Source organism: Cervus canadensis, chromosome 1, assembly GCF_019320065.1.
Source record: "Cervus canadensis isolate Bull #8, Minnesota chromosome 1, ASM1932006v1, whole genome shotgun sequence".
In the NCBI taxonomy this organism is placed as follows: domain Eukaryota; kingdom Metazoa; phylum Chordata; class Mammalia; order Artiodactyla; family Cervidae; genus Cervus; species Cervus canadensis.
This window is the reverse complement of record NC_057386.1, coordinates 8,951,243-8,972,507: the sequence shown is the minus strand read 5'-3', so window position 1 is coordinate 8,972,507 and position 21,265 is coordinate 8,951,243. Positions and strand designations below refer to the sequence as shown.

Genomic DNA, 21,265 nt, shown 5'->3' with positions numbered 1-21,265 from the left:
TTGCCGTCACCCTGCTCCTGGGCCCGTGCTGCAGCGCCAGGTGGGCACCAGCTCCGCGGGGCGCGCCCCTTCCACCCTGGCCGCCGGGGGCCAACTGCAGCTTCACGACAACAAAGGCTCATCTGAGCACAGGAGTCCCTGATCAGAAAAACTGAAGCGCCAGAAAAAAATGGCCCAAGATAATGGAAGATGGTTTTGTTTGCTCATCTCTTTGGCCAAATGACTGGGAAGTATTAACGGCCTAATACATCCCCTTTGTAAATATGAGAGAGGATTAACATTAGAAGGACTAGAAATAATCCAGAAGCTCTTGCTCTCTTTTTTAAATAAGATGCTAAATTTCAGCGGAACTACTTTCTCCCCGAGGCACTGGTATAAAGAGAATTCCTATAGCATTTTGACGCTGGTTTAAACAACAGCTGGACAAGAAGGTTGGTGGAATGCAGAAACGCAGTTGAAGAAATTTATAAACAAACTCTCTTTACTTAAATTCCACATCTTTTTGCAAACCTGTCCACATTGTATGTGTGTCCACATCTCTTTATATCCTTGTCTTAACATTTCCAGGTAAAAATTCCTTCAGAGGTGTTATGACAAACAAATTAATTCTCAATTCTCCTTTAAGCCTAAAAGAAATGTCTTACTGGAAAGACTTGTAAAGCCTACAGTGAGAGAGGAATAACTCAGGCACCGCATGGATCTGAGCGATGGGAGTTAAGCTTGGGGCTTCTGGGGCCTCCTGGTCCCCGGTGGCCAATGCAGATAACAGCAGTTCCCAGCAGCTGCTGCCTTCAAGTCTGTGAGTTTTATACACCCCTGGTTTTATGGTCATAAGAGGGTGGTTGCGGGGAAGTGGGAGGTGTGGGGGGAAGCAGATACGTTTAGGCAGTAGCTATGGTACATCTTGCGCTGGGGAGCTTCTATAACCCCAGGATCTTTGTGATAGGAGGTGTCACCATTCATTCCCACTTCCCGGAGACGGGGTGAGTGGTGCCCGAGGCCCCACGGCTGCTCGGCAAAGTTCGGGCTCACTCTCCATCGCTCCATGCGGCCTCCCAGCTTGGAGGGGCGCAGACAGACCACCAGGAAAAGCCAGGCCATTAGTTTTGTTTGGGGAAAGAAAGAAAAGGCTACCTGCACGTCGAGAGGCCAGGTGCATACCTGCAACACTAGGAGCGGGCGCAAGGCTGCTGAAAGAGCGACTGTAGCCGGAGGCAGCGAGCGGCCAGGCACTCGAGGAAGGCAGCGTGGCATTCTGAGATGATGGTGGGGAGGACCCTGCAGAACCAAAGGCGGCACTCTAAGAAAGGTGAGCACGGGCCTGTGGGGCGAGCCACTCAGCCCCGGGGGCGGTGGGGGGTGGGGAAGAGTCCTAGCGCCCGAGAAGCAATCCCCGAGGCTATATTTACGGAAATGGTGGGAGGAAATGAGCATGTGATGGGGCCACTACCACAGTGAGGATGGGAAGACACAGGCGCACTGCGCCTTGGGGTGCCTGGGCCTTGTGAAAGGCCCTGGGGAAAGGGCTGGGGTGCGGGGTGCTGGAGGCCAGGAAGCTGGAGGGAAGAGAATGACCACGGAGTGTTTTCAACAACACGTCAGGGTTTGGAAGGATCCCATGGATTTCTCCTTCCCGGTAAGATAAAAATAAAACTCAGGGCCCACCTCCATCTTTTCATACCTCCAACAATACCTACAAAACTGAATAAAATGAAACAAAACTCCAAGTTTTTTGTTACAGATTTTGCTCCAAAGAGATCAGTACTTTCCCCGACTCCTTGCCCAGATTCGTATTTCTCTCTTGAATACAGGAAGACTCAGGAGAAACATGTCCTCGCAACTGTGTCATCGTGAGCCAGTGGGTCTCCAGACTCACACCTCCTGCTGTTGAGGACCCTGTTCCTATCCTGAGAGGGAGGCTGATGGGGTGGGCCCCCCACAAGCACCCCCGCTGGTGCTGTTTCCAGGTCACCAGGTCTGTTCTCTGGGGAAAGCAGGAAGCAGAGGAAGGAGAAGGATGAAGCAGGGGTGCCAGTGTGTTAAAAGCAGGCTGGACCAGAGCTCTTCTGACTTGGGAAGTGACTTGGCTGGTGTGTACAAGCTGGCTGGGGGAGGGGACAGGGGCATGGAGCAGTCTGGTAGTCAAGTTTACCACCATGAACAGAATCTCAAAAGACACGGGGCCCCTGATGCAGGGCCCCAGCTGGGACGGTGCGCGGAACAACCTCAGGAGTATCTTTCACAGGGACTATCAGGTGTGTGGCACCACCCAGGCTTGTGCAGTCTACAACTTGCACGGCTGTTCACGGCGGCCCTGCTGTAACTGACCTCCTCAGAAGAGGGCACCAGAACTGATGATCGTGAGAATGTATCTGCAGGTCTTCGATTTTAAAAGACGTCAGCTCTGCTGACAACCTAACCTTAGTTCCTAAACCCTCTGCTTCTCTTTACCAACAAAATGCAATCAACTCGAGATTCCAAATTATAGACTATTTAACCCAATGTGGTACTTCTTTTATAGTTAATGGTAGAGCACCTGGGTTTTAACAGTGTTCTAGTTTTGACATTTTTAGTGCAATAGTGGAGTCTATCCCATAAAATGATGGCTAATTTTCCTTTTTAGTATCAATTTGTCAGGCAATGGCACAACTGCATTTTACCATCTGGCTAATATTCACCTCATAATGGTTAGCACTATAAATAACATCCAAACAAATATGGAGCTAACCTGAATTTTTAATACCGAATCAGAGCTTAACACCAATGAAAATAAAAACCAAAAATGTAAATAAAACTCCAACATCTTAGGTACTCAATAAAAGAAAACAGAAAATTCCATTAAGAACTATGTAAAATAAATAAGCCAACATCAAAGAGGTTAGTGGCATTTCTTACTCTTTTTCCTTCCAGGGCATATTTTCTCAATTTTTTTCCCCTCTGTATTTTAGATTAAGCTAATCACTCAAGAATACGGCAGCCCTTTGTGGCTGGGCCCTGAGCGAGCTCAGTCCCTGGGGTGCCTGAAGCCCCTCGCGTGCGGGGAGCACAAGTGGGTCCCAGAGAGAGGCGGTCAGCGGGGTCTGGCTGTGGCCGTTTACTCCTAGCCCTGTGGCTGTGGGGCTTTCTGTAACAGGTTCTACATAGAGATGCGCTCCTCCTCTCCCTCCTCTCAGATAACACCAGGAGGTGGGGGCCCTTTCCCGGGCGAGGCCTGGTCTTGTGGTGGAGCTGCCTGGGACTCGCCCTTGGGTCACACAGGGCCACTAGATGCTCTGTCCCGCTGACGTCCCATTTCTGCCAGGGCCCTGGAGGCGTAGCTTCCCTCTGCCCTCAGGACTCCCCTGCCCTCCAGGACGTCTGTGTTGCATCACGGCACATGCGTGCAAAGGCGGAGGTGGCCTGCATGCCCCAGGTGCCGGGGACCTTGGGCTGGCACTGGACACCGGCCAGGAAGCTCCACTCTGCGCCGAGCAGCCTTGACTCTTTCTAAGGTCTTCTGCCCGGGTGGGCATGTTCACCCACCCTCCACAAGCCCAAACACACCGAGTCACCCCTTCGCTCGGCACAGCCCTGCAGCCACACGCAGCTTCCTGAGGGGTGCTGACCCCCACCACCTCAAACAGGCTCCAGGTCCCATAGCCTCGAGCCCCTCTGCCTCACTCATCCGTCCCCAGCCGCAGGGAGGCCTGCAACTGCCCTGCTGAGACACTGCTGCCTCGCCACAGGAATGCCCTGCACTAGATGGGAAGGCGGAGGTCTACGCTGCCCTCCAACCTGAGCCACAGGCATGCGTGGAATCCTATCACTTCAAAGAACCACTGACAAGGAGGCCTCTCCCCACAGGCCATATGTTAGCCGGAAACCTAAACTAACGTTTTGGGAAATACCCGAGTGGCCTTGCTAGTGCTGAGCATCTCGGGTGAGCTGGCTATTCTTTCTGCTACTAGAACGCTGAGGAGGGAGGTCTGTCAGCAGGGGCACTCACAGAGCACCTTCACCTGCAGGCCTCCAGGGAAGGCCAGCTACCGCCCTCCTCAGTTCTGCAACTGGATCTGCGTTTATGTTCTGTAACCTCATGGCTCAGCTCATCACTTCCGCTAACTGGATCCTCAAGCCTAAACAGGGTGTGCCAAGCGTTATAGCTTTAGGTGTTTGTGCCAGGAAAAAGGTCCTGGGGCATGACTTCAGTCTTTTTACCAGACGTTTTGAGGAAAGGAAAAATTGGCTGAGATGGATGAGTAAATGGCCAATTCACTTCCAGTTCAAAGAGATGTCAAGTGGAAACCTTTTCCTTAAAAAGCTTGATGGCTAACATTGTTATTTTATAACACAGGGTGTATAAGCACGGTGTAGTAATAAATCCAGCAGGGCCACGGAGCCCAAAGCTATCTCCATTTTCCCATAAGCACTAGGCAACTTCTCCTTACGCTGCATCTGATGGCGAGAGAGGGTTCCCATCAGACGTGCCTGACATGCCCCCGCCTCACCTCCCACAGCCGCCCGCTGCCCCGGAGCAGAACGCCTGCACAGAGACCATCACACAGATGCTGACGGGGCACCCCCTCACCTCCACTCTTGAGGAGGTAGCGGTTGACATCCTGTATGGTGGTGTTGATGGTGGGCCCGGTGGGGACACTTCCAGGAGTGACGTCGGGGTCATTCTCCGGATCTATGTTCTGAAGTCCTTTCCAGGGAACTCCAGGATGGAATTCTGAAAAATTCCAAACATGTGGGTATTAGAGCACCTTCGTGTTGCTTCGTGACAATTTACGGAAATGTTTACAGTCTGCTAATTTAGAGGCACACTTTAGACTTCCTTCAGTAAAGCATCAGCCCTTCGGAGCAAACGAAGTATCAGAACTAAACCAAAAGGGTGCTCACACGGGAGTATGAAGCCTGGACACACTCTGAGTGGACGGAACGCAGCAATCCCTCCCCACCTCTCCTCCACGGATCTGAGGGCTACAGAAGAGCCTGTGATGCCAACGACACCCGCGATTTATCTGTGAAGGGACTGCCAGTGAAAACGCCAGAGACGTGGGGTTCGTGCTCCCAGGATCCTGAGCTTGGGTCCTGGCTTCTTTCGGGCCTCATCACTCTCTCGGGCTTGGCTCGAGCCCTGCTGCCGCACGGAACCGCTGCACGCTCTTACCTGGGGGCCAGTTGATGCTGGAGCCATTTGAGATTTTATCACTGTCGGATTTGGCACGTGACCAGCTATGGGGAACAGCTACAGGAGGGCTGGCTGGTGACTCGCTGCTCTGGATTAAATCGTACCGGCCGTAGGAGTCGTCGATGGAGGACTTGGCTGGAGGCCCGATGCTCAGACCTCCAGGGATAGCACCTGGAGGGAGGGCAGGAAACAAAGAGCGGCGTGAACAGGGCACCCCGGCCCCTGGGCTGGGCCTTGCCCCCCGCCAGCCTCCCTGCGGCCAGCACTCTCGAGGGGAAGTGCCTGTTTCAGCCAGCCCAGACTCGACCTGGAAAGACACACTCTTTAAGAACTCCTTCAGTTTGTCATTGGGAATTCTCGATAAATGCACACCCACACCATGGCGGGGCTCTCTGGGGACAACCAGTGAGCGTCCGTGGTCAGCTGCTGTCCTTGCTGTTGTCCGCATCCGTCCCCTCGTCTGCTGGCCTCTGTGTGGCCTTGGAGGCCTAACCCTACCTCCCTGGGCGACTGAGCGCTCTCCTCCAAGGAAAGTACCCAGATAGCATGTGATAATTTTCCTGTAGAACTAATCATCAGGGAGAATTTTTTCTTTTTAGAGTGCTTTATATCAAGAGAATTATGTTCCCTATCAAATTTCCTTTGTTTTTTATGCTACCAGCAAATTAAGAGCTAAATTCAATGCTTAACAGTGAGATCACCGCCTATGGTTATTAGCATTTTCTTTTTTTTTTGGCTGAGCAGCTTGTGGGATCTTAGTTCCTGGACCAAGAATTGAACCTGGGCCCAGACAGTGAATGTGTCCAGTTCTAACCACTGGACCTCCAGGGAATTCCATGGTTATTAGCATTTTTGCTTTTTATCTTTTCTAAGCATTAGATTTTCCTATTGCATTTAATCATTTTATTGAAAAAAAATATCCTTCAGACAAATTTTTGGTTGAAGATACAGATATACGTTACAAGTGTGCAGCCATGACCTGTATTCTTTGCTGCTCTGGGGCACTTTCAATTACTTCTCAGTTAGTAGCTAAGGCGTAAAAGTTGAGGCTTCAAGAGATTTGGTCATTGACTAGATAGGGTCTCATATACTCTAATGAATGAAAGATATATTGTTGTTGGTTAGTTGCTAAGTCACGTCCGACTCTTCAGAACCAATGGACTGTAGCCCGCCAGGCTTCTTTCTCTATTACCTTACTGAGGTAACACTGGTTTCTAACATTATCTAAGTTTCACGACCATGACACTGCATTTCAACTTCTGTCCACATCACAGGATGCTCACCACCAACTCTTGGTTTCCACCCACTGCCACACAGTTCATCCCCTTTCCACTCACCCCTTCCCCTTTGGTCACCAATACTCTGTATCTCCATGTTTGTTTGGCTTGGCCTTTTGAAATATTTTCTGTTCAGATTTCAGCGCTGAATTCTCAGAATAGAAATGTAGTGTAAGAACAAAGGCCTTCCCAGGTGGCACAGTGGTTAGGAATCCACCTGCCAATGTAGGGGACACGAGAGACATGGGTTCGATCCCTGGGTCTGGAAGACCCCCTGAAGGAGGAAGCGGCAACCCACTCTAGTACTCCTGCCTGGGAAATTCCACGGACAGAGGAGCCTTGTGGCCTACAGTCCATGGGGTTGCAAAGAGGTGGACATGATTGAGCATGCGCGTGTGTATGTGCACCCACACACGCACACACACACACACACACACACACGTAACGAAATGAGGAAGATGAGCAAGGAGAACAGACGTGGCCAGACTACGGGGCTCCTCAGCTCGGACGTACCATGCTTGCTGGGGTTCTGGTCGAGCGGAGAAGCAGCACCGGGTAAGTTATCCATCGGGTTGGGGTGAGTCCATTGAGGGAGGCGTGACTGGGACTGAGACGGGTCCTTCACTGACAAACCACCAGGCATGTCCATACTGCTGACATTCATGTTTGGGTTTAGTCCGGCTAAAGAGAAAAGCACTATTAGGATATGTCTGCTCTTCCTCCAAAATGATTACTGTCTAAAGCTCTCCTAGAGAAGCAATCTAAGTCTTTTATTTTTTTTGAAGATTCACATATGTTTAATGTGTATAAAGGCAAGGACAGTCCTAAATTCAACAGCCACGTTCTGTACAATTCATAGGGTGGACCTGAGGGTAAGGGGAGAGGCCACAGAACCCACACTGAACATGTACAAAAATAACTTACATGGCAGCCCCCACCTGCAGGGATGATGAAGCTCTCGCCCCAGCCCCCAGGGCTGGGGGACACGCTACAAAACAGCACCACGGTGCTAACCAGCATGGGCCAAGGTGCTAGATGTGGGAGGAGGGCGCCAGTCCCGGGGGTGGGGGGGCTATGAGAACACTAATCCTGCTGCTGCTAAGTCACTTCAGTTGTGTCCGACTCTGCGCGACCCCATAGATGGAAGCCCACCAGACTTCCCCGTCCCTGGGATTCTCCAGGCAAGAACACTGGAGTGGGGTGCCATTTCCTTCTCCAATGCATGAAAGTGCAAAGTGAAAGTGAAGTTGCTCAGTCACGTCCGACTCTTCGCGACCCCATGGACTGCAGCCTACCAGGCTCCTCTGTCCATGGGATTTTCCAGGCAAGAACATTGGAGTGGGTTGCCATTGCCTTCTCCTCAATCTAAGTCTTAATTCATGGCCAAATATTTAACAAAGTGCAGATTCTACCACAGGGGGGGTGAGCTTGGGCTGGGGCTCCCGCTGGAAATATCTTCAGAAATTTTATGCTGAAAACACCCCTAGGCCCAACAGAACCCATGCTCTGCGTGGACAGCGAGCCCCTCCCTTGGAAGGAGCCCTGAGACAGCCTCGCTCGGGTTCTGCTAGAACGGCGCGCGGTGGGCGCACGCAGGCCCCGACTCACCGAGAGGGTAGGGGGCGAAGGTGCTGGGTGAAGACTGCTGCTCTTTGGTCTGCAGCTCGGGGAGCCCGGGGGCCGGGGGGTGGGGCGGGAAGCTGTCCAGGGCCGATTTGCCTGCAGAGGGGTGCAGAGACAGGGGTGGCGGGGGCGGCGGCTTCACGAGCAGGGCCTGGGCCAGCTGGCGCTGGTGCTGCTGGATCTGCTGCTGCAGGTTAGTGATTGTGCGCGCAACCTGCGGGGCAGGGGCAGGGAATGACACGCAGTCAGCGGGGCTGGGGGCGGGGGGCGCCTGGGCCCACCTCTGCCCCAACCCAGGTGACCCCGGGGGGCTTTCCAAAGGGGAGGCTGCATGTCAGAGCCATCATCAGTGACAGCGTAACAAGGTCAGGGGAGGGGGCGGCCAGCGACCCGGCTCTGCCGTCCGGGGGCCCCTACTTGCTGCTCCTGTTGTCTCATGGGTCCGGAAACGTTCCGCTGGGCCTGTAGCATCTGCTGCTGGATCTGTAAACGTTGGTATGCCTGTGGATGGCAGAGAATCGTCAGCAGACTGCAAGACAGCCACCAACAAGGGGTTTGACTTCTGTACATTAGTTTAAGGGAAAAATGGCCCAGATTCGTCGGTCCCCTGACCATGCAGTTTGAGCATATTGCGAGGCATTTTCAAAAAGGAACATGTCTTTTTTTTCTAAAACCTTTTTTTTCAAGTGTTTATTTATTTTGGCTGTGCTGCGTCTTCATTGCTACGTGTGAGCTTTCTCTAGCTGCAGTGCCCAGGCTTCGCGCTGTGGGGGCTTCTCTTGTTGCAGAGCACGGGTTCTAGGCGCTTGGGCTCAGCAACTGTGGCGTACAGGCTTAGCTGCCCTGAGGCATGTGAGATCTTCGCAGACCAGGGACTCAAACTCGTGTGCCCTGCATTGGCAGGCAGATTCTTATCCACTGGACCACCAGGGAAGTCCTCCAAAACCTTTCCACTGCACAGACGTTAAAAAGTGACTCAGTCAGCACCTCTGTTTAGGGCTGGTAGTGAGGTCTGTCAGCAAACTATTTTTCAGTTAATGAAGAGATCAAAATTCTTCTGCTTGATTCATACAAACTAAAAGAAATGAGGGGGAAAAAGGTTTTTTCTTCCTTATAAAGACGCCAGGTGTCCAGAATGGTTCAGACAGTGTGGCAGGACAGTGCTGAGCGGCAGCCCCAGACAGCGCAGCTCATAAGCTTATAACCAGGAGCTGTGTGTGGTCTCCGTCCACAGGGAGCCTGAAATCCAGGCTTGCGGCACTTCCACCACCCTGACTCCGGCCACAAACCTGGTGAGAACGGTCATCAGAGAGTCTTCCCACAACGATGCAGAAGGCTGGATCCTTTGTTTCAAAAGTTGGCTGAATATGGCAAATTTTCTTCCTTACAGCATGGATTTTTGGGGGACATTTGGGGCAACAGGATTTATTGAGATAGGATCCAAATAGAAGTACAGATTGTACTACGAGAGAAGCCTCATTAATCCATAAATCAGAAGAATAAAATGCTTAGCTGAATCCTTACAGGCTCTAAAGCTTAACCTTAGGATGCATAAAACATCATTTCACCAATTTTTCTGGGAAAAAATGTTAAAATGCCATACACTATTTTTAAAATGGAACACATGAAATGTAAACATACTTCAATACTTTCTTGGTGTCTTTTACATTACAGGGGCCAATAAAAATTATGAATAAGGGATTCCAGAACGTCAGTACTGTCTAGAATGAGCTCAGCCTCAGGTCAGAGTCCAGCCGTCCTGCAGTGCACCCAGGAGGAGGGCGCTGCTCTCTTCTGCAGGAGGAGTGCTGAACACCACACATGCTTCTTGGCTGCTCCCTGTCCTCCCCTGAGGTCAGCGGTCCCTTCCTGGCACTGATGGCCCCGGGGCCTTACACCACAGTCCATGAGGCTACTTTATCTTTTTTTTGATGTGGACCATTTTTAAAAAGTCTTTATTGGATCTGTTAAAATATTGTTTCTGTTTTACGTTGGTCATGAGGCATGTGGGATCTTAGCTCCCCCACAAGGGATCAAACGTGCATCCTCTGCATTGGAAAGCAAAGTCTTAACCACTGGACCACCAGGGAAGTCCCCAAGGCTCCCTTTTCTGAATGAAGTCCAGTCATGGCCTGGAACCCACGCCCAGGGCGTTGGGTACTTCATTGCGTCTTGTCCAGGACACTCACACCCTACCTGGCCACTACCTGGAACCAGACACGCAGACTGGTCAGAAGTGTGTCTAACAAATGCTAAAGGGTCAGGACTGAGAGCCTGACCCTGTAAGGAAAGGTTCCCCTATAAGGAAAGGCTGACATCATGGTTTTGTCTCTTGGAGCCTTTTCTTTTCTTCCTTCATGACTCCTGATAATTTTCTACGAGATGAAGCTGTTGGACAAGATGTCTAAACAAATCAGGTGTCAACATATTAAAGAAAAAAACAAACACTGGGTCCTTCAGGGAATATAAATTCAGGATGCATCGAGGCATACAATGCCATGGTGTTTCATGGCAAAAGCAAAGCCTGTTGAAAATTAAAAATACAACGTATGTTAAACTATAAAACTCTCAAGAAGTATTAGGCTACATCAGCCTTTCTCAAGAGGGATTCTGAGAGAATTAAGTCCTAATCTCTGAGGCAGATACTGTACATAATGAAGTAACTTGTCTTTTGCTTCTAGAATGGTATTTATGTATATCATCCTCAGAAGAATTTAGCCAAAAACCAGGAAGTGATTTGCTGGTTCCGTGTTCAGATGAGAAAGGCTGGCTGAGTGCTAACAGACGTGCCTGATTGTCAGATGTGGGAGACTGATCACGAAGGGGCCGAAGAAGTCACAAAGCTTAGTGGAAATGCCCTTGAGTGAAGAACTTCCTAAATCTTTAATTTATTTAATAAAATATTATCCTATTTATTTGGCTGCGTGGGGTCTTAGCTGTGACACATAGGATCCTCAATCTTTGTTGCAACACGTGCGATTTTTTTTTTTTCTTTTAAGTTTCAGCATTTGAACTCTTAGTTGTGGCATGTGGGCTCTAGCTCCCTGACCAGGGATTGAACCTAAGCCCCCTGCACTGGGAGCTTGGAATCTTAGCCACCGGACCACCAGGGAAGTCCCCTAATGCTTTTAATAGTTTACCAACTTCATGAAAGTCTCAGTGACATTCCCTGATGTGAAGATGAGCATTAAAGTAACTACATTTATCAGCTGGTGTGCATGTTCTGGCTCATGCCAGTGAATGTGTGGAGAATGCCCTTCCCACGTCCTACAACCTGAGCAGATCTATCCTGACTCACCAGCTGCAGCTGATAGAGCTGGTTCAACATCGTCATATGCTGAGGATTAATTGGCGAGGTTAATAGTGCAGGGTTGAGACCAATGTTTTTTGCTGCAAACTGCAAAAGCTGTGCTTGAACCTGTTAACACAAAATGCACCATTAGACATGAACTCTAATCAAACATTTGTTTGTCTGTGTAGTTTTTCAAGATTCAAAACTGACTGATTAAATGACAATTGTATTTGTCTCATGACTGAACTTCAAAAGCCATTAAAATATTTACAGACATTCCAACATCAGTAGTTAGCATGTTTTAGTGGAGAATGTAGAAGGAAGAAAGGAAGGGAGGAAAGGAAGGAGGGAGTGACAGAAGGCAAGAAAGAGATGTCTTCCTCCAAATAATTTAGTTGCAGATTAATGCTCTAAGGTCCTGGGTTCCTCCTGTCGGTTGCTGATTTTGTCTTCTGTTGAAGTGAAAACGAGCAGGCATCATTCAAGGCCTGGGGACAGTGAAGGCACACTCACTTCGCCATGCCTTCCCGGGAGGAAGTCCGAGGCACACAGGCACCTGGGACCGGTCCCCGTGGGAGCTTGGTAGATGGCTGCACCACCACCTGACCAGAGGGTCCTCGTTGCAGGGTGGGCAACGACCCCTCCTCAAGTTCACCTGCTCAGGCAGTGGTCTCTCCCTGTTTGTGGGACCCCAAGACATTCCTCTTGGGGGGCCCAAATGCCCAGGCTCCATGTGGCACAGGGCTCGTGTGACCTGCCAGCCCTGATCGTGACTGTCACGACCGTCAGGACTGACTCTTCCTCCCTGCTCACCAGGAACTTGCTGCTCTGCACTGTCAGGGGCCTGGCACTGGCCAGCTCAGGGCGCCCCGACACGTGCTTTGTACATTTATCATAACGTTTACACAAGGTGGTCTTAGGTAGTACATGGAAGGGCATCTTTTACTTTTATAGTCATCTAACATGTATTAGGAAAATGTTGATTTTTCTATTTATGACGGACATGTAAAGTTTCAGGAATAAATTTATCTAACTAAGAAGGCAAGTCAACTTAGAGAAAACACATTAAGAGCCTTTGCTTGAAAGGAAGGCACACAGATGAGTGACATTCAGGACACGCTGGTTTGCAGAGTCTGGGGAAGGCCACACTCTGCCTCCAGGCCCCTCTCTCCTCCCACCCCTTCGCTGGGGCAGCTGAGTCACTAAGTCCAGGTAGTGGGATGTGAGTGGAAGGCGTCTGTCTCTTGTCTTTCTTCCTCCTGGGATGTGGCTGAGGCAGAGCTGGTGCTTTCTGCACTGCTGCCTGGGCAAGAAGTACCTGTCTGTCTTGCCTGAGGGTCTGTATTTCAGGGTCTGTATTTGTTGTAGTGGCTAAAGAGTGTATCTTAAGAGTATATTCTGTTTACAAAATTTAACTATTCTTTTACCCAGATTTCAGCCATCTCAACTAGGTGCATAGATTTCAGGTCAAACAATTATAGCGTAATAACTGTGGTGGTGGTGGTTTATTTGCTAAGTTGTGTCTGATTCTTTGCGACCCCATGGACTGTAGCCTGCCAAGCTCCCTCTGTCTGTGGGATTTCCCAGGCATTAATACTGAAGTGGGCTGCCATTTTCTTTTCCAAGGAATCTTCCCGACCCGGGGATCAAATTCTATGACTTACCATTTAGTCTATTATTGAGCCTTCTTATAAGGTGTAATAAGGACTGTAACATTATAATTAAAACCTCTAGTCCAAAGTCTAGAATAATGGAATGTTCTAAAAGTAAACGGTATTATCATGAGAAAAGTTGACACTATGCTTTATAGTTACAAAAAACAACAATATCCATTTTCTGAATTCTGTTTGCTTTTTTTTTAAAGAATAAACTTAACAGTCTGTAACATAGGTACTATTCTATGTTGTCCTGTTTAGTCTGTCACTGAAGCATTACTCAGTCCTTCATTGAATCTAAGAAGTTTCTTTTACATCCTAAGCTATTTCCCTCACCACCTTGCTCCCCCACCAGTCTAGGGCAACTCGGTGGGTCCATCTGAATAATCTTGTCGCGAGCAGAACAGACGCCCAGGCACTGGTGCATGCCACTGGCCCGAGTGCTCTGAGAGCAGGAGGCCGGCCCTTGGGGAGGGGTCTGGGCATGCCTCCCCCCAGGGCAGGGGGGCCTGGGGGACGGGTGCACACGAGCACACGCGAGGGCTGCCCGCTCTCCCTGCGCCGCGGGCGCCAGTCTGACCTGAGGGGATAGAAACTGAGGCACTTGAGCACGGAGACTGGGCTGGGAGGAGCTCAGGGGCGGCACGGGCGGCTGCGGCGGCTGCTGCATGGTCCTGGCGGGCGCTGCTCCGCTGCTGCCAAACATGCCCAGATTGCCACTCGGTGTCTGCGGACGGGGAGGGAGGGGTGGTTATACCGTCGCTGCGGGAGCAGGCAGGGGGGCAAAACTGCACCTGTTTCCTGCCAGGCGCAACTCGCACCAGAGGGAAGGCTGAACAAGGGCTGTCCACAGCACGTCCCAGAAGGGTCCTCGACCCAGGTGAGGGGAGGCCCCCACAGGACAATTGCTGCCCCCTGAGCTCATAGCAACAGCAATACCAAGGGCCCAGTGGCCAGGCCTGGTGCCATGAGCAGGGCTCCCATGCCCCTGCCCCAGAGGTCTCTTTCCTGCCCCCTCTGTCTTCCATTTTTGTTAGTATTATTATTATTATTAAACTGATGGGACTTAAAAAATAAAGAAGTGCTATTCACAGACTTATGGACACAGCGGGAGCAGGAAATGGTGGGATGAATTGACAGAGTAGCATAGAAATATATACATTACCATGTGTAAGACAGACAGCTAATGAGAAGTTGCTATATGACACGGGGAGCTTAACCTGGTGCTCTGTGACAACCCAGATGGGGTGGGATGAGGTGGGTGGTTCAAGTGGGAGGGAACATATGTGTCTCTATGGCTGATTCATGTTGATGTATGGCAGAAACCAACATAACATTGTAAAGCAATTATCTTCCAATTAAAAAATAAATACATTAAAAAAAAACACAATACACACTCAAAAAAAAAAAGAGAAGATACAGATTAAGATCATGATTTTCAATATAAGTGACATTTCTTTTCCACCAAAAGCCCCATGATCCAAAAAGTGAAAGAGAAGTACTGTTCACTTATGGCTGCTGAGAAGAAGGACTGGGGGAAAGGATATTCAGGGAGCTTGGGATGGGTATGTACAGCTGCCATGAGCAAAACGGATAACCAGCAAGGACCAGCTGTGTAGCACAGGGAACTCTGCTCAATCTTACGTGGCAGTCTGGACAGGAGGGGGGCTGGGAGGAGAATGGATACATGCATATGCATGCCCGAGCCCCTCTGCTGTCCACCTGAAACTACCACAACATTGTTAATCATCTATACTCCAAAATGAAATAAGAAGTTAAAAAAAAAAGAAGAAATGCTTTTCAAATCGGGTACAGATGACAGAAAATCCATCTGCAAAGCTTGCCTACATCTTTAAATCACAGAAGCCACTCAGAGCTGGTTTTAGGTGACCTACGACAAGCCCATCATGTTCAAGGGCGCTGCAGGAATACTGAGCCCCGCAGGAGACCTGCACGCAAGCGCATACAGGCACCTTCTGTGCTGGGGTAATGGGCAGGGATCACTAACCGGAGAGAAGACATTTTCCAAAAGGAAATAGTTCTGAGTTCAACAAGACCTGAAACTGAATACATGCACAAATTCAGGTCGGTGAGTTTGTTGTGTTAAATACAGAAACTATATTGAGTGCTTCTTTCTGTCTCCTGGCTGAGTTATCTGACTCTCGGGGCCGCTGGCCTGGCCTCTGAGTCCCCAGTGGCAGCTGAAAACCTCCACTGCTGACTGGTGAGCCTCATGAGCAACATGAGACGGCAGCGGGGATTCGTGGACTGGGGTGCGCTGAGAACTGGCCTTGGCCACCCCCAACCTCACAGCATTGCTGGAAGAGAAGGCTCAGAGCTGTGTGTGGTGTGAGCCTCAACCGGGAGGAAATCAAGGACAGTTCCAGGGACGGGAAGGACATGCACTTGCTTTCATGTCACTTCATCCCAGGGGAGAGAAGTGACACAAGGCGGCCATCGTTCAAAACCCCAGGTCCTGCCTCAGGGACATCTGACAGTGACTTGCACCTTTTCCACAAGTGTCAAAGGCAAGGAACGATGCCAAAATCACTCTGAAAACCACTGAGAACCTGCAGGAGGTGTCATCTCTACTTCGGGGGAAAAGGGAGAGTACGGCATTTTCCTGCAGATTAATAATGCATTTAAGGTGTCCACGGTCAGGAGAGACAGAACAGCACTGCCTGGATCTGTGACTAGATCCAGCAGCTAAAGACCGCTCTGTAACCCGCGTCACGTCACAAGCAGCACGTTAGGACCAAGGGTGTTGAACTCAAACACATTTCAGTTACATGTAGAAATAATTTTGAAAGCATTTCCTGTAACATGGTTAAATTTCTAGAATTGGATTCATTTCTTGACAGCAGTACGTCACTTGAAAGGAAATCCTTGTCATAGCTCAGTTCCCTTTACACGTTCAGTGGTATTTTCACATCTGGGTATTAATTAAAGACCAAGTTCATGTCTCAAATACACTGATTTAAAGGCACATAAACAAGACCACAGTGAGCCTCTGCCAGCAGCCTTACCTGTCTAGAAGAATTCAAGTTTTGCATGCCCAGCCCTGAGGCAATCCCGCCCAGGGCCTGATTGGGGAGTGCACTGTTGGAAAGGGGGAGCTTCAGGCTTGGTGAAGGCAAAAATGGTGAAGTCGTGGGCTCTTCCACGAGGCCGCCATCCTGATTGGGGAAAGAAAGCGTGAGCTGTGGGCAGGGCCCGTCCACACACAAAGCACAAGTTCCCAGGACGCAGACAGGGATGTGGATGAATATAAAGAAGTAAAAGATCGAAAACGTGTAGACGAGAGGATGGAGAAATGGGCAAAAGGAAGAGGGGAAAAAGAAAAAAGAGAAACAGGATTAAGACGCTGTTTTCATTTTAACAATTATTTTACAAACACACATAACAGCTTACATAGTCTCATCACTACCAGCCCTGCCTATGGGTAGGAGTCAGGAGAGAGACAGTGTAAGTCTTACTTGGAAAACACTTTAACAACCGTTTTCAAACAAACAGGCTCCTTTGAGAACTTACTAACAAGGCTCTAGGTATATACTAGGTTGAGATCTACTGACATTCATCTGTTTTTGATTTCACATGGCTTAACCTAATAATAAGGTAAATTATAAAACAAAAACCTGATTTTTTTTTTACATTTACTAAGGCATCAGGTCCTTTGTAAATTTACCTCATCCAACTTCACATCAAGCCTAGAGTATTAGTTCAGATTTTAAAGGTACAAAAACAAGTCAAGGTCCCACACTTAGCGAATAAAAATTCAGGATGCTGAGTTAAACTGGAATTTCAGATAAACACCTGATAATACCGCAGAATAAGTACGGTCAAGAACGAGTCATTGTTGTCTGAAATGTCGATGTCCCCGGGCACAGTGAGAACTCCATTGCGCGGAGCTCTGGTTGGGGGACGCTGCTAATCTGAGAACAGAGACCAACTCTCGCCTCTTCTGTGAGCCTCCTTTTTCTGTCTGTTTGCTTTAGAGTTGTCTTTCCTTGCTTCTATTATTTTTTTCAAGGTCAGACATTTTGACTGAGCTTAATAGGACACTGTTTCCCCTCTGAGGTCACACCAGTCTGGAGAAGGGGCACCAAGCAGGACAATACTGAGGGGAGTGAACCGGCGACTCTACTTGCTAAAACATCTAAGGTGATTTTCCTGCACCTGTGGGTTTTCTGAAGTGGCTCATCCGAGCAAGGCCCACGCCCAACCACTTCTAGACCCTTCTTCTGAGATTAAACATGCAATCCATCATTTCCAATGGGAAGAACTGTGCACATAAGACCATAAAAGAGAAATCTGATGCCTCCTGTCTACAGGACAAATTCAAGCAGCCAAATTTACCCACTGGCATGAAAATCAGTTTTCAATTTCAGTATTTTTATTCATCACATCATATGAAATACTTATAACACTACCTCTTTTGAGTCAAACATTCATATATAGTATAAAAATGGGTAAAAGTCACTTAAATATTACAGTCCAGTAACTTTCTAATCCAACACAGTGAAAATGAAAAACACGTCTTGTTAAAAACAAACAAAAAAGCCACCTAAACTCATACCTTGTCAAGGAAGGTGGGGCGGTCCACGGAAGACTCTTTGGAGATCGGTGGGCGGCAGCCAAGGGGCTTGGTGACCATCCCGTTGTAGTCGGTCACTCCCAGTCCACGCTTGTCCATGTCCACCTTCTTTTCCAGCAGAGCGCCTGGGGCACAGCAGACAGAGGCGGCATTTGAAACCAAACGCCCAGGGGGTCGGCTGTGAATGCTGAGCACAGATAGGTGCCAGCCGACACTGCAGGGAAGGAGTCAAGACCTTCACCCCCCAGAGGACAGGGCCAATCGCGGAAGGCTGTGGTCTGACCCCTGCTCCGTATCAGCCACCTCTGCCCCAAGGGGGCTAGGTCCTTCCTCTCCCCTGGGATTTGTTGCTCCTTTACCCAAAGAGGGCCTTTCCCCAGCTGTCCCACCTTATACCCACCAACTTCCACCTGCTGAGTGCCTTCCGGCTGCAAGGACCTGCCCAGACATTGGGGACACGGCAACGCAAACCAGACAGGTCTGTCCTATGCCCCTTCGATTCAGAGACTGGTGTCTGTTCAGCTGCCTCGAGCTTGGCACTGCCTCGCAGCTCTGAGGAGGCAGGACTAACTCCCTACAGACCACACCTGGTCCCTCTGTCCTGGTAGCTGACACCACACACCTGGCATTTGCATACAATTATAAAGTTTGACCCCCGTTATTTGTGAATTCTGAGCTGGTGAGTTCACCTACTTGCTAAAATATACTTGTAGCCTCACATCAAAACTTGCGGTGCTTTTTGGTCATCTGCAGACACATGCAGGGCAGGGCAGAATCTGCACCCCAGATGACACACACACACGCCTGGCTCAGGCTCTCACAAACGGACAAGTGTCTTTCTCGTGGTCTACGTGGGGCCAGGTTTTCGACATCTCTCTGCCTTCTGTTGGTCATTTCAATGGTCCCCATGGTCCCCAAGCCAATGTCCTGAGCACAATAAGGTTGCATGGCGCCTGCCTTGTTCAGCAGCTGCTGATGAGCAACAAGGGGGTGCAGCCAGAACAGGGAGAGACAGTCACCATCTGTGTGTAAGCCTGTAGGGAGGGAGCTAGAGTAACATCTACAGTGTGAGATGAAGCTTCAGAAAAGATGGAAAGCAGATAAATATGAGGACTCACAAGATGACTTCTTTTTTTTAAAAAAAGCATCTTTTTTTTTTTTTTTTTTAAAAGCTTATGGCATTGGTGTGAGTCGAAAAGTGAACAAAATCTATGATCATTATTAATTACCCAGGGTCAGGTCACCCTTCTTAGCTAATGTTTTACTATAAAGAAACATGGCTGGCATATGATTATTCATGAGTAATATGTACTACACAGAAACACAGGACTTCCTGTGGCGGTCCAGTGGTAAGTTATGACCCTGCCTTCCATTGCCGGGGGGTGTGGGTTCGATTCCTAGTCGGGGAACTGAGACCCCACATGCTGCAGGGTGTGGCCAAAGACTAAAGAAAAGGCAAGGAAAAAAAATACAGCTTAACCCTCCTCACAGCCCTCCAAACCCAGAAACACACATAAAACAAGGTTAATGCATCGACTGGTTGACAAAAATGCTGTGGCCAGAGGCTTTGGACAACCTCATCCCCGTATATCCCCAAGGAGCAAGGGTTCAGTACTTCCTGGTTTAGTACTTTGGCTCACTCAGCAGGAACGAAGCTGGTCAAGGGGCCCCAGCACCTTTCTCTAAGAGGGTCACTATCTCCTCCCCTCAAAATAGATGAGGATAGTATCAATTCACCTATTTGTTGCAGAAATGAAAAAAAAAAAAAAAGAAACAGGAAAAGCAGACACGGTTCCATGTGGTGCTTGGCCGTCTGTCCCCGGAGACCACCAGTCCTGAAGGACTGGCCCCGCGGCAGGTGTACACCCTGTGGGTGACCCTGTCTCTTGAGCACGTATTCAGCCACTGACCCACGACTCAGAACACTGAGACTCAGAAACGCGCATCTGTAAAACAAAGCGCAATCGAGGTGCGTCCTGGCACTTACTCATGGCCTGATCGAGATTCATGTTGTTGCTCTTCAAGGCCTCTTCAGCCGGCTCTCTCTGCGGAGGGAAGCGGAGTTCTCATTAGGAGGTGCGGTAACAGAATGAAAAGCTTGCAAAGAGCTCGAGCGCTGTTAATGCAGGGACATGATCGACAGTAACTTGACGTTGTTCCGTTTAGGAACCAGAAATACTTTTCTCGTTGTGGTTAGAGACAAGTGTCTTCTAAATAAAAAATCTTTGTCACAAGAAAACGTATTGAATTGGTTTTCAGAGGGAAGAAGACTTTAAACCCTGAATGTCCACTGCCAGGGGAGTCCTGTCACTGACTCTGTAGTAAGCAGGGTGACCTCTCCCAGGGCAGCCGCAGGGACTCACGGTGAGAGTCAGATTCCAGGATGTGTCTGTTGTCGACCACTTTTCCCCAAAAAACGTAAAAACAACATAACACAACACAAGTACTAATAGATGCACTTTGATAATCATCTCTCGGATTGAAACAGACTAGTCTTGGTGGAGACCAAGCAGAGCTCGGTGCTGAAGGACCGCGGGGCCGCTCTGGGCCCATCACCTCGCAGTGGGTGGGGAGGCTGGGCCCCGGGGCTGAGCACATGCGGAGTCAGGGCCCTGTATCCCGTGAGAAGTATGTGGTCCCCCCTTCCAGTCTGGGGCTGCTCCAGACCCATCCCGAAGGGGCACCCATGGCAACCAAAAGGTAAATGCTCATTTGAGTAAAGATTTGGAGAGAAAACATTTGAAGGGACAACAGGGCAGATGCAGGAGGTATCGTTCATAATCTGAATGCTTCCACTGGCTCTTGGGAACTGAAAAGATGGGGAGGCATTTTCAGAGGAACACCCTATACACAATCTAAAACTCGGGCACCAAACAGGTCTGCTTGGGTTTCTTTATCTGGACACAAGGTTTCAGTGCTTTATACCAAGTTCTCCCTTGAGATCTCGGTCAATCTTGCAGAAATGAATGAAAACTCACTTTTAGATGAAAAGAAAATAGAAAACGGGATAAACCAATGAAAACTAAGTCACCCATCGTTTTTCATTCTAGAAAAAGGTTCTCACACCTTTCTAGACAGAAAGGATGTGGATCTTTGCGGTAGTTCAAAGCACTAATCCCTAAGCAGGAGTGCCCAGGTGAAAGGGGGATGTACGAGTTAGGTTCTGCCAACAAGCTCATCCCCCAGAAGTCGTCCTCCTGCGTTACACATGACAAAAGGTGGACACAGGACACAACAGGGCCGTGCAGGCCAGGACACATGGCGGCAGCAGTAAAGGGAGACGCCAGTCACCGGGAAGCCCATGTCTGTGAGTTGTTTGATCAGCCGGGTCATGATCCAGGCCTCGTCCTGCTTGCCAGATGTTTTCATGCCCTAGAACCAAGGGTGGGAGGAGAGAGTCCATGAGGCAGGTTTTACGGTATGGTTTTAAGCTATGTTTTATTGGAGTATAGTCCTTGACAATGCTGCTAGTCTCTGCTGGATAGCAAAGTGAAGCAGCTACACGTATTCGTGTGTCCCCCCTTTCCTGGGTTTCCTTCCCACTCACGTCACCACAGAGCCCTGAGCGGAGTCCCCAGTGCGGTGCAGCAGGGGTTCGTTAGGCACTTATTTTACACACAGTATCAACAGGTGCATGTGTCAGTCCCAGTC

At 49.4% G+C, this 21,265-nt stretch overlaps 1 protein-coding gene across 6 annotated transcripts in view; it reads right to left on the bottom strand.

Annotated features, from left to right (window-relative positions):
* Window positions 1-21,265, bottom strand: part of TNRC6C (trinucleotide repeat containing adaptor 6C) — a 74,791-nt gene that overhangs the window by 7,349 nt on the left and 46,177 nt on the right. For 3 of the 6 annotated variants that reach the window (XM_043462117.1, XM_043462106.1, XM_043462154.1), the window contains 12 exons: window positions 20,906-20,986; window positions 19,602-19,659; window positions 17,597-17,739; window positions 16,047-16,220; window positions 13,601-13,747; window positions 11,372-11,491; window positions 8,491-8,574; window positions 8,059-8,287; window positions 6,964-7,131; window positions 5,153-5,344; window positions 4,568-4,711; window positions 1,162-1,278 (listed from right to left, as the gene is read on the bottom strand). In XM_043462117.1, the coding sequence (XP_043318052.1) occupies window positions 1,162-1,278; window positions 4,568-4,711; window positions 5,153-5,344; window positions 6,964-7,131; window positions 8,059-8,287; window positions 8,491-8,574; window positions 11,372-11,491; window positions 13,601-13,747; window positions 16,047-16,220; window positions 17,597-17,739; window positions 19,602-19,659; window positions 20,906-20,986 (1,657 nt within the window). The remainder of the gene's footprint in view (window positions 1-1,161; window positions 1,279-4,567; window positions 4,712-5,152; window positions 5,345-6,963; window positions 7,132-8,058; window positions 8,288-8,490; window positions 8,575-11,371; window positions 11,492-13,600; window positions 13,748-16,046; window positions 16,221-17,596; window positions 17,740-19,601; window positions 19,660-20,905; window positions 20,987-21,265) is intronic. The other 3 variants (XM_043462128.1, XM_043462137.1, XM_043462146.1) reach the window with 3 other exon arrangements.